This window comes from Phyllostomus hastatus, unplaced genomic scaffold (genome assembly GCF_019186645.2).
Source record: "Phyllostomus hastatus isolate PE091 unplaced genomic scaffold, TTU_PhHast_1.1 phas_contig_283, whole genome shotgun sequence".
NCBI classification, from domain to species: domain Eukaryota; kingdom Metazoa; phylum Chordata; class Mammalia; order Chiroptera; family Phyllostomidae; genus Phyllostomus; species Phyllostomus hastatus.
The window spans coordinates 306,880-319,681 of NW_025333833.1; the positions used below are offsets into that span (position 1 = coordinate 306,880).

Sequence of the window (12,802 nt, forward strand, 5' to 3'; positions counted from 1 at the left end):
CGGGGATGGCGACAGCCTGGCGAAGGTCTCCACCTCGAGGTGGAGAGGGTGCTGCTGTGGTGCTGTTGGCCAGGCGGGGAGAGCCGTGGGGTGGAGAGGGGGGAGGTGAGGTGACTAAGTGGTGCCCCTGGGCCAGGGGGAGGGGGGGGCGCGGGCCCTGCTCAGGTGTGGCCCTGTGCTGGGGACCTGCTGCCTGCACAGCGGCCTTGGGCGCTGAGGGACGATCCTGGCGGCCGGTCATCCTAAGTGCTTGTCCTGGGACTGAGGTGCAGTGTCCGTGGGGCGCACTTGGCACTGGGGTGGGAAAGGCTGGGCAAGGGCGTGGGTCCCAACAGCCAGTGCCGGGAAGGTGCGGCTCAGGGCAGCGCCAGGCAGGCTGGAGGTGGGGAGCGGGGCCGGGGGCCGGGCGGTCGTCACGTTTGTGTTCTGTCCTAAACCACCACCTCCTCTGCTTTTGCAGCGGATGTGCTTGCCCTCAGTGCTCCGCCGCTGGACGCGACCCTTCGCCGGGGAGGGTCTCGCGCTGTGGCCCGGGTCCCTCTCCCTCCCGCCGTGCCGCACGCAGGCACGCTCTGCTGCGCCGGAGTCTGGCCGGCCCCGGGCGTGCCCAGGGGACAGGCGAGGGTGGGGTGGGGGGTGCTGTGGTGCAGACCGGCGCCCCTGGGTCATCGCTGGAATGGATCCCACTGGACCGGGGACAGACGGGTCCTGTCATCTGTCCCCCCCCACCAGGCCTGGGCAGGTGTTCCCCCTCTTTCCCCAGCCCTCCTCCCTGTTCCTGGTGATGAGAGGCAGCCGTAGCTGAGGGGGGAAGTTCCAAGTCAGTTAAGAGTCAAGCAATGTTTCTTTTCCAAATTTGCCTTCATTCCCATAATTCCCTTGACTGGGGTCTCGCTTATTCCTTCGCTCTGTCTCTAGAAAGGCTTCCTCGGGAGGTCCCCTCCAGGGGTCCCGGGCTGGCATCTCGCACCTGGGCTAGCACCTGCCAGTGGGGGTGCACAGGGGCCCCCCAGGGGGCTCCCAGGAGAGACAGGGTCCCCCAGGGGGCTCGCAGGAGAGACGGGGTCCCCCAGGGGGCTCCCAGGAGACGGGATCCCCCAGGGGGCTCGCAGGAGAGACGGGGCCTGGGGGGCCTGGGGTGTGGCCTGCAGAGGGGTGTGGGCTCGGGGGTGGGGCTGGGGAGCCGGGACTTGGGGCTGGATTTGATGCTTGTTTTTCAGAGTTCGGGGGTCGCTTCCAACTGTCTGGGTCCCTGGGCTGCAGGGGGTGGAACAGGAGACAGTCTGGTCAGGCCAAGGTCACTTCACCCCACCCAGAACCCTAAGTCTCCATTTCCCTGGGAGAGGTGGAGTCGCAGCCCCGTGGACCTCCCCAGGAGCTTGGGTCAACACCACTTGGTGCTGTGCGCAGGCCGTCCCTCAGACCCCAGGGACTAGGCAGGGAAGGCGATGGGGCAGAGGGCCCCCTGCTGGAATGGCGGTGGAATAACGGAGGTGCTTGCACTTGGGATTGAGACCCGAGGGTTCGTGGTGCAGGGGGAGGAGTGGGTACCTTGCCCAGGATTTCTGGACGCAGCCCGTTGGAGGCCTTGAGGAAGTCGGGATCCTTCTGTATCCATGCGGTGAGGGCGGCGGCACCAGCAGCGGAACGAGACGTCAGGGACACGCGGGCAGGGGGAATCCTCAGAGGCATCTGCCAGGTGCCCATGAAGGAACCCCAAGGGCTTGCCTAAGGGGAGGAAGACACGTTCCTCACCCCCAGAAACCGACTCATTGGCAGGACCCGTGTTCGCCTATTTCCGTCCTTACCTTTGGGGTGGGGCGGAAGTGAAACAAGACCGAAGCATCCCCCACCCCGCACAGGTTACCCTGTTTTGTCCACTGACCCTTGCTGGCCCAGTCCTGTGTCCTGGGGCTACACTGGGCGGAGTGACCACTGGGTAAGGGCCACCTGCAGGCACGCACTCGGTCCAGGTGGTCCTGCTGGGGGACCTGGCTGGGAGTCTGGGGCACTCACGTTGCAGTGTGAGTTAGAAGGAACTGTGGCGGCAGGAGACTCTCCCCCCTCTTGCTTCGGGTCTTGGAGAGAATGGAAGTGAGGGTCTCACCTTGGAGCGGGGCACCGAAGGCAGCAGGTGGCCACGGTCGTTGGCGATGACCTGGGTGTAGCCCTCGTGGGCCGGGATGCTCTGGGGCGGAAGTGGGGGGAGCAGTGCTGGGGGAACGGGCTGGGAAGCGGTAGCTGAGGGCTCGAGGTAGGGCTGAGGGTGGGGAGGGTGTGTGTGTCGGGGGGGTGGTGAACCACACAGCACCGAGCACAGCCAGAACCTGGCCTGGGGGCGCGGAGCGGAGCGGGAAGGAGTACCTCCTTGGTCGGCTTGGCAGGAGACCAGTTCTGCAGGTACTTGGGTGAGAAAGCTTTTTCATACTGTGGGGAGAGAGCCGAGCGTCGCTGTGAGGCCCCCAAACCCCAAGCCCAGGGCATGATGAGGGGACTCAGGTCTTTAGCTGTGAGGACCACAGGCCTGGACAACTGAGCAAGGCTTTAGCGAGGACATCGTGTGTTTGGTCTGAGTGTGTTTGGGTCCCATATGGAGCCTCCAGCCACCCATGGCCACCATTGGGCACTTGAAATGTGGCAGTCCAAACGGAGGTGCTTTGTAAATATCAAATACACCAGATTTTAAGGATTTAGTACAAAGAAGGAAATGTAAAACATCCGATTATAACTCTTAAAATACTGATTAAGCCCTGGCTGGCGTGGCTCAGTGGATTGAGTGCTGGCCTGTGAATGGAAAGGTTGCTGGTTCGATTCCCAGCCAGGGCCCGGGGGCCAGTCCCCCAGTGAGGGGTGTTTGAGAGGCAACCAGCTGATGTGTACCTCACACAGCTGTGTTTCCCTCTTTCTCCCTTCCCCTCTCTCTAAATAAAGTCAATCGATTAAATGTTGAAATAATATTTTAGGTTTATTGGGCTAAACGAAATATCTAAAGTAAAAAGTTTTATGTAGCTACTAGAAAATTAAAATTGCATTTGTGATTCACAGTCTTTTTATTGGACAACTCTTGCCTTAGACCGGGGGTCCGCAAACTGGGGTCGTGGGCTGGGTCCGCCCTGTCTGCTTTGGGGCCACCTGAGAAGCCATGAATGGTTTTCATAGATGAACGTTTGCGGTTGATTTGCTGAAAGGGAACACTAGCTTTGTGTCCCAATTAAGCAAAATGTTTCTCCCAAAAGAATTCTGTTCTTTTCATTAGTGTTGTAAAAAAGTTACACTCAGTTGTTATATTTTGAATGTTGTATTTTCTGTCACTAACGTGAGTAGCTACATGGTATTTCTGGCCACAAAGCCCAAACCCTTTAGGCCCTGGCCCTGCGCGGAAAGCCGGCCGCCCTCTGGTTCAGACCCCACAACCAGCCGGGGTCGCCTCCGCGGACCCTGGGCCCCTGCCCGGTACGGCCTCGCCCCACCCTGCCTGCCCGCGGGGTCCAGCCGCAAGGCAGACTCTTGAAGGCAAAACTAAGCCGGTCGGAGAAACGGGGACCGGGCTGCTCACCTGGTTGGCGCTGTAGTTGGCCATGGTCCTGCGACTTCGGCTGTTTACCCTGGTTGCCTGGCAACCACGGAGGCCCGCCTCTCCATGAGGCGCCTTTCCCGGGGGCTCCTCCCTGGTTCCTGTTTCCCGGGACGCCGCTGCTGCCCCCACCTTTTTCCTGGAAGTGAAGAGGAAATGCGCACCAGGAACTCAGCCGAGGTGCGGCCCTGTCTTTTCTAGCCCAACTCACTGCTGCTGACAACTGCCAGGGGGTCTCTGACTGGGGTCCTGCCTCGGTGACAAGCCCCAGCGCTGTCGCAGCTCAGTGGGCGCCGCTGAGACCCGATTCTAGGGTCCGCGGCTGCGTCTTCCAGCACCGCAACGAGGGGCAATGTTTTTGCCCCAGAAGGAAGAGCGTAAGTTTTCCGTGGTGGTCAGGGGTTCCCTGTCCTCCACCCAGGGAAGGTGCGTTGCCGGGCGGATGCAGCAGGTGGGCAGCTGGGGCTGGGCCCGAGCAGCACGGCCGCAGAAGCCTGGGTGGTGCCGGGGCGGACCTGTGGGCACTGCCACGCGACACATGACAGCCGTCTGGCCTGCCATTTCCTGTGAGGGCACAGACCTCCCTCTTTCGGAGTGGAGATCCCCACTCCGTGCCCCATAAAAGAAAAATAATTCTTTTTATTTATTTTTTTATTTTTTTATTTTTTTTAAAATGTTTTTTTTTAAAAGATTTTATTTACTTACTTTTAGAGAGGGAAGGGAGGGAGATGAGAGAGAGAGAGAGAGAAACAGAAACATCAATGTGTGGTTGCTGGGGGTTATGGCCTGCAACCCAGGCATGTACCCTGGCTGGGAATCGAACCTGGGACACTTTGGTTCCCAGCTCTCGCTCAATCCACTGAGCTACACCAGCCAGGGCTAAATAATTCTTTTAAAAAATTACTTACTGATACTTTCAGAGAAGAAGGGGGAGAGAGAGCACACAAGAAACATGGATTTATTATTACACTTATTGATACATTCATTGGTTGCTGCTTGTATGTGCCCTGACCGGGGATTGAACCCACAACCTTAGTGTTTGGTGCTCTAACCAACTTAGCTACCTGGGCAGAGCCAGGAAAGTATTCTTGATGACGCTTCCTGAGGAGTCTAGAGGACAAGCTGCAGTCACCGGGAACTACTGGACAGACATCGGTGTCTCTCCCTAGCAGTGACGGTGAACTTAGGTTTGCTTGCGTGACTGAGCATAGCTGGTATAATGGAAACCATGTGGCATGTGGCAGCTGTGTGCTTCGCAATTACGGGGTGGCCACGGAATCTGGAAATAGATACTGTTGTTTCGTGCCGTACGAAATACAGTGTCGACACTCACATAGGTGTTTGTTTGTTGCCAGGTTTCTTGGCCCCTGTGCGTCAAGCGCAGCTGCCAGCGAGGGGAGGGCAGGAGGGAGTGGGAAGAGCAGAATGCGCCCTGTTGTCAGAAACGGGCATTAGCGGGGATGGAAGGGCCCTGCCCTGGGTTGGGTGCGGGGCCAGGGCCCCAGCGGGGCGCTGGGGTTCCTGGACCGTTTCCCTGGGGTTCTGTACGGGAAACCCCCAGCCCCTCCTGTGCTTCTCCCTGTCTCACTGCCACACACAACACTCCCAGCACCAGGTGTGGGGTCCTCCTCGCACAGGCCATCCTGTGACACTACTTAGCTCAATTCTGACACCTGGAGAGAGCAGCCGGTCCCACCAGTTAAGGGCTCAGTCCCATAAGGCGGCCCCCACCTCAGATGTAAGTCCAGCTGTCACCTGTGCTTCCCACCGGTTCCCATGACCCCCTCCTCGGGGCCAACTGATCTGCTAGGGCAGCTCACAAAGCCCAGGGAAACACCTAACTTAGCGTTTGCAGGAGAACTTACCGATACAGGTGTATGTCCAGGTGGGAGAGACGCTGAGGGCGGGGACTGTGGGGAGGGGCCAGGGCCTCCACTCGGGCGACGGAAGCTCTCAGAACCCTGCACTCTCAGCTTCGTCACACAGGCATATATATGGGTTATTCACTCCATGCCCAGCTTCTCCCCCCGCTCTGGAGGGTGGGGCAGGGGGTTGGGACTGAAAAGTTCCACGTTTCTAATCATGTCCTGGCCCTTCCGGGGACCAGCCCCTATTCAGGAGCCACCCAGAGTCACCTCGTTAGAACAAAGACAAGTCTATCTCTAGGAAATTGCGGAAGTTTCAGGAGCTCTCTGCCAGGAAGGTGGAGGGTGGGCAGAGACCAGTGTGTACGCACATGTTTGTTCTGCCCTCACACATGCTCAGGTAGATGGTAGCCCAAGAGAGAGAGGCATGTGCATTGCATAAAAGTATTAGCATAAAGGCGACCATTAGAACGAAATACAAACTCTCCCCAAATCCAGAAGGTATGTTTAAAAGGGGAGAGGGGAAGAGGAGAAATTTGAAAACATGGATTTTACTCCTGGGTCAAAGGGAAAATTCAAATAGAGTTTTTTGAAAATAGTAATGAAAACCAGAATCTATGGGAAATAGCTTAAACAGCTATAGTAGAAAGGTTTATAGTATTAAATACCTATATGAGAGAAGGTAAAATAAGTGAATAAACGTACTAAAAAAACTAGGGGCAAAAAGGTAAACCCAATGACAGCAGAAGAAAGTAGTAGAAAGAATGATAGAGATTAGTGGGGTTTGAAAACAACAAAAATAGCATGAATAAACTTTCTTTGAGAAAATAAAATTCATAGCTAAACTACTCAAGAAAAAGAGAGGCAGCACAATATATGAAATTAGAAATAAAGAGACGAGAAAATAGTAAAGATATTCCATGTAAATATATTTGAAAATCTACATTAAATGGATAATTTTGGAGAAAAGCAATTTAACAAAATTGACCCCTAGGGAGAAAGAAAGTCTAAATAGACCATTTATCATAAAAGAACTGGAGTTCCCCCAAAGAACAAAACAGACCCAGATAGTTACACTAGAGGATTCTATCAAACTTTGCAAAAGAAAATTTTAACTTACGAAATTATTCTAGAGCAGGCAGAGGAAAGAAGACTCGCAGATTCATGTTGTGAAAGAGGTGTGATACTGAGTCCCAGCTCTGCCCTTTGGAACTGTGACAAAGACTAGAGCCAAAAAATACCGTAGACTGATTTCATTTACTAACACTGATGCAAAAATGTATCCAACAGCATGTTAAAAAAATTAAGGGAACGCCCTTCCAGTTGCTCAATGGGATGCTGTCCAGTTTGTAAACTGCTTAATAAAGGCAATTCGATCTTCCAGTTAAAAAAAATTACGACCAAGTGGTGAGTGCAAGGATGGATGGTCACATCAGGAAGTCCATTATTGTGATCTATCACACTAATTGACCCAAGGTGAAAGAAAGTATGATTATATCCACAGATGCAGATTAATGCACTTTAATACAACAACAACAAAAAGCAAAAAGGCAACTGAGAAAAATAAGTTAAAATTCTGTTACAAATTGTTGATATCTCTGTTTTTCAAAAAGCTTCTAGAAATACAGAAGAAAAAGACTAATAATAACCTTACGGAAAACTGGGCTACATATATAGTCAGACATACCACAGAGAAAGAACAAGTGCTGTTAACCATATGAAAAGAGGTTCAGCATCGCTCGTAAGTTCTTGAAACAATGCGAACCAGAGCTCCTGAGACTGGCTCACTTGCCCAGGCTGTGAGCAAACAAGCAGCCCAGCAGGCCGCACGAGGAGATGAAAAATGGCAGAAACTCCTTGGCGGGGAACCTGGCAATCTCCAGCTGGAACGATCAGCAGTGAAGTAATCCCACCTGCAGAAATCCGTCCCAAAGATACTCGGGCAAAACTACGAAGAGAGGTGGACACGACGAAACGCAGCATTGCCTGTAGCAGCGACAGAGTCCCTTCCACGCTACGGAGTATTAGGCGACTTTCAGAATCAGTGAGAAATACGCCACCATGGAGTCGTCCTCAAGACACACTTTTAAGTGAATAAAGCAAGGTGTATGGCATGTGAATAGTATGCTGCTGTTTATCAAAAAAGGAGGTGCAAATATATGTATTTCTAATATAAAAGTGATGGAAAGTTAAATGGTGTAATTAAACAGCAATTACTTCAAGGAGAGAGAAGGTGGGAAGGATGGGGTAGAAAATAAACTTCTGTGAATGTGCCTCGTTTTACAGAGTTGATTTTGGAACCAAGCAAACATCTCACACAATTACGAAAGAAAAGCAATTCCTAAAATTAAAAAAATGAATAAGCTCTCATTATTCATTATTTTCACAAGTTTTTTTTTTTTTAAGAGATAGTTGGCTGCAATACAAAAGCTGTATAAAGAAGTTAACGGCACACATTTCCTGCCGTTTCCTTTCCTGAGACCCGGTCTCCCTCTAGCGGAGGGTGGGTTCACAGCTGGCCCCTCCCACGCCGCCCCGCACGGGAAGAAAACGCGTCTGCACCCTGTCTGCTGCGGCCGCACCGTCCGGTTACCCAGGTACTCGAGTCACCGGGAGGGTGTGGCGGAAGACGGTGAGCAGTGGAACGGCAGAGTCAGCGACCGGCAAGCTCTGCAAGGAAATGGGGGAGGAGGGGGCTGAGAAGCCCTCGGAGCCAGGAAGGCCTGGGTTGCTCAGCTCAGCATCTGGAAGGAACTCCAGCTTCCTCGTAGCGGAGGGTTCCCACGACCTCCGGCCAGCAAGAGGCCATAAACACGCCACATCCCTGCGTGCCCCGGGGAATAGCTCCCCTCGAGGCTTTTGGGGAAACCCTGCTGAGAAATGGTGCTGGGCAGGGAGGAAGTCGGGCTCGCCCGAGCCAGACCCGGCCGAAGGGGGCGAGTCCAGGCCTCCCTCCCAGCACCCAGGCTCTCCCCGTCTGGCTGACCACCGACGTCAGACGGCGGCCAGGGAAGGTGCTGGCAGGGGCCGCCAGAGCCTGACCAGCCTACGTCCACAGTGGCCTCTCGCGGGAGTGAGGAGAGAGGCCCTGTGTCCTGGGCCCCCTGGGCCTCGTCCGGTTTCTGCGGCGGAGGACCCCCCCTCTACGGGGAGCCTTTAGGGGGGGCCTCGGAGGGCTGCTGCCTCAGCGTGCGTCTCTGACCTTCTTCGCAGTTTTCAGCAAGAAGACAAAGAGCAGTGATCACTAAAAACAGCCTGGTTTCCTGAGGTCACTTTCTGATCCTATAAAACCTAACTGCTCACCTAGTGGGATTGAATGGTATTTGTCCTTCTCCAGCTTTTTTTCCACTTAGCTCTCACTAATGCCCTCAGGTTCCGTCCATGCTGTCAGAAAAGGCAGGATTTTATTCTTTTTAATGGGTTGATAGCATTCCGTGGTGTGTGGCACATCTTTTTTATCCATTCGTGTGTTATCGATAGATGCTTAGCTTGTTTCCAGGTCTTGGCTGTTGTAACGAATGCTTCAATGAACCTGGGGTGCGTATATCTTTTTTCGAATTAGCGCTTTTCTTTGGATAAATACCCAAAAGTGGGACTTGCTGGATCACAGTGGGCAGTTCTATTTTTAATTTTTTTTGAGGAGCCTTCACACTGTTTTCAACAGAGGCTCTCCCAATTCACGGTCCCACGAACAGCGCACGAGGGCCCCTGTTTCTCCACATCCTCCTGATACTTACTATTTCTTGCCTTGTCGACAATAGCCACACTAACGAGTGTGAGATGGTATCTCATTGAGGTTCTGATTTGCATTTCTCTGCTGAGTAACAATGTTGAGCACCTTTTCACGTTGGCATCTACAGAGGTCTTCTTTGGAAAAATGTCTACTCAGATCCCTGGTTCACGTTTTAATTGGATTTCTTTTTTTTGCTATTGAGTCGTATGAGCTCTTTATATATGAGTATTTTGGATATTAACCGTTTATCAGGTATATGATTTATAAACATTTTTTCCCACTCAGTGGGCTGCCTCTTCATTTTGCTGGTTTGCTGTGCACAGATCTTTTTCGGCCGATGTGGTCCCCCTTCGTTTTGCTCTCGCCTGTCTTCCCCTGGGAGGAGATGGGAGTTAAGCCTATTCAGGACCCTTCTGCTCCCCGTCCCCCCACCGGCGGCAGTAGACAGATGACTGCTCACCTCCCAGTCAGAGGGCATCTCTTACCCACTCCCTCGGGAGTGGGAGGCTCAGCTCCCTTCCCGCACGGCCCCCTTCAGGGATCCACTGCGATGTTTGGGAGCTTCCGGCCAGGGGAGGTGGGCAGAGCGACGGTGTGGCCAAAGGGCGCCCCCGCACCTCCTGCGGAGTCGCCCCGCCGCCTCTCCGCAGGCGGTGCCCCTCTCCCCCGGGAGGCGGCGCTCTCACCGCCTCGCCGGACGGGCCCCTCGCAGCTGCCCCTGCCAGGACGCCCGGGCCAAGTGCGACCTTTGCGGGGCGGGACGCTGCGTTGGAGAGGGGTGGGCGGACAGTCAGGGTCGCTGGCCCTGGTGGGGGTCCAGCTGCGCCCCTGCCCCGGGGCCTCCGTAAGGTTGGCGTTCGGGCGCGAGACCGTTACCCCGCGTGGGGCTGCTGACGCGCGCCGTCAGTCAGTCCCGCGCGGAGTGACGAGCCGCAGGCGCCGGAAAGCGCGCGTCAGCGCAGCAGAGCCCCCAGGAGCGCCGCTGGCCTCCGCGGGCCAGGACGGTCCCGGGCGGCTCGTCCATCCGGTCGGAACGAGGAGAGCCGACTCGGGGCTGCCGGGGCGCGGAGTCAGGCCGCGGGCACCGGCAGGCGCGGCCCCCCGCGCCCCTGCTCCGCCCCCCGCCACGCCCCGCGCTCTGCCCCGCGCCATCCCGCGGGTGCCTGGACCGGACCAGGGCCTTGCGCCCTTCAGTGTCCGGAACCGAGACCGGCCCTGCCCCGCTTCCGGTCCTGACAGGCCCGACTTACTCGGAGGCTCGGGACCCCGCGGTCCTGGCCAGGAGCGGGGGCGGGGTGGCGGGCGGGGCCCGAGCGTCTGTGGGCGGGGCCAGGAGCGGGGGCGGGACCCGAGTGTCTGTGGGCGGGGCCGGACGGGGGTAGGGCGGTGCTGTGGGCGGGGCTGGTGTGGCCCTGGCGGAGCCCGCGGGCGGGGCGGGGCGGTGGTTGCAGTTCAGGCGTGACGGCTGTAACCCCAGCGCCCCAGGGAATATGAAAGGAATCCCTGTGACGAATGATTTTGGGAAAATGCGCATTGCCGTGTTCAGATTTTGTCTTTGTAATAAAAATTTACTCGAATTTACGTAACCAGACTGCTCTTTTCTTGTGGCGCCTGGTGTTTTTTCACCAGGCTCGAGGTTGTGTTGCACTGAGTTAGGTCATCCACACTTCTTTTTCTATTTATTCTTCGTAGTTTCTTTTAACTTTTAAAAGCTTTTGATGTTTTTTGGGAAAGTACTATCGGGACGTAATAAAAATACACTCAAACCTTAAGAAAGACGTGCATGGAAACGTGTTTCCAGCTCACTGCATCAGTTTCCACTCCCTTTGCCCGAAGCAGCCGCCTTACCAGTTTCTTGGAAGTCTCGTGCATTCTCCGTTCGGCTTTGGCATCTCTGTTCTTCGCGGCAGGAAAATGCATTTTTCAGGCTCCCATCCCATGCACAGCGACAGTCAAATTCCTGACATGCCCTACCAGGTACCTTCCCCAGCTGCTTCTTATCCAGCCACCCGCGCCTTTTGCCATTTCTGGAACACAACAGCTAACTCCCGCCACGGGCCTGGGCACTTGCTGCCCCTCAGCCTGGAAGCCTATCCCCAAGATAGCTACATGGCCAATTCTCTCCTCCCTTTTTTCCGGTTTTCACTCAAAAGTCAGGGGCTTCGCTTTCCCTTCCGGGGCCACCCTAAAACATGATCATCTGCTTCCCCCAGACATTCTTATTTCTCCTTAGTGCTTAACATCCTCAAACACAGTGCAGTATGCATTTTAGTGTTATTCTCTGCTGCAGCCACTAGAATGTCAAGTCCAGACAGGGATTTGTTTTGGTCTGTCTTTTAGCTACGGAATCCCCAGAGGTTAGAACAGCACCTGGCACACAGTCGACACTCTGTAAATAGTTGTTTGATAAGGAATAGATAGTGGCATTGTTTGTCACAGGAGGGAGTGAGTGACAACCTGGTATCCATCTCGGGGCAAAGAAAAGTAACATGGGTGGGTGCACACTATGAAATTATTCACAGCAGTTAGAGACAGAGGACTAAACATGCATACAGCAATATGGAGAGACCACGAAGTCTCAGTGCTGTGTGAAAAAGAGACAAAATTAAGAAACAATTACACACAAAATAACTGCACATTTTACAGAGATACAAACAAGTTACATATCAAACACACTGGAGAGGGAATGGGCACAGAAGATAGGGATAAAATAAAATAATAAATTAAGACCAAAATAAAGCAAGAGTCTAGTACCCTCCATGAGTAGAGGGCAGTGAATTGAGATTAACACTGTACCTGAGGTTCACCCCCATATTATTTAATACTGTGAATATATATATTTTTGTTGTAATAGAAACAAACATCTTAATAAGAAACTTAAAAATATGTATGTGTATGAGTATCCAGAACAGGCTTCAAATTATTTTTTTCTGAGAAATACTAAAACAGTTTTTCAAAGCTATAATAAAGCATAATTGACATTTGACATACTGGACATATTTCAAATATACAGGCACTGGCCAAGTAGCTTAGTTGGTCAGAGCACCATCCCAGTACACCAAGTACACCAAGGCTGTGGGTTCGATCTGGTCAGGCCCCATGTAAGAATCAACTAGTGAGTGCATAAGTAAGTGGAACAACAAACGGAGGCCTCTCCCTCTCTAAAATCAACAAATAAAAACTTTAAAAAAATGTACAAGTGGTTAAGTTTTGACACATGGAGAGACCTGTGAAGCCATCCTCCCTGTTGAGGACTGTCAGTTAACACCTGTGAAAATGTTTTAGTTTTAAATTCAAAATGCTTAATTTTTTAAAAAAAGTCCTTTAAGTTAAAAAAATTATATCAAAGAAGAAATTTTATATATTAACATTTATACCAATGTAGTTGTAAAATGTTTTATATCCATATATTTAAATATTTTTAATGTTTGAAAAGCTCTTACGACAGGAGGGGCCCACGAAGGTCCGAGCGCCCAGGAGCCCATGGAAGCGTCCTGCAGCCCCAAGACAGTTAAGATGATGAACAAATCCGTCACCTACCCCAGATTTGGGGGCCCCTTCGTAATCCAACCTGCCATTCTCTTCCCCGTACCAAGCAGCCTCTGATCTGTTTTCTTAGTTTCCATTTTC

The 12,802-nt window shown here is 53.2% G+C and overlaps 1 protein-coding gene across 1 annotated transcript; it reads right to left on the bottom strand.

Annotated features, from left to right (window-relative positions):
* Positions 1–975: 975 nt before the first annotated feature.
* On the bottom strand, positions 976–3,705 carry CFAP126 (cilia and flagella associated protein 126). Its single transcript, XM_045838360.1, has 5 exons — positions 3,557–3,705; positions 2,365–2,427; positions 2,108–2,188; positions 1,552–1,728; positions 976–1,257 (listed from the first exon to the last, which is right to left on the bottom strand). The coding sequence occupies exons 1-5, from the start codon at positions 3,578–3,580 to the stop codon at positions 976–978; spliced, it is 627 nt and encodes a 208-aa protein (XP_045694316.1). The 5' UTR covers positions 3,581–3,705.
* Between the last annotated feature and the right edge of the window lie 9,097 nt (positions 3,706–12,802).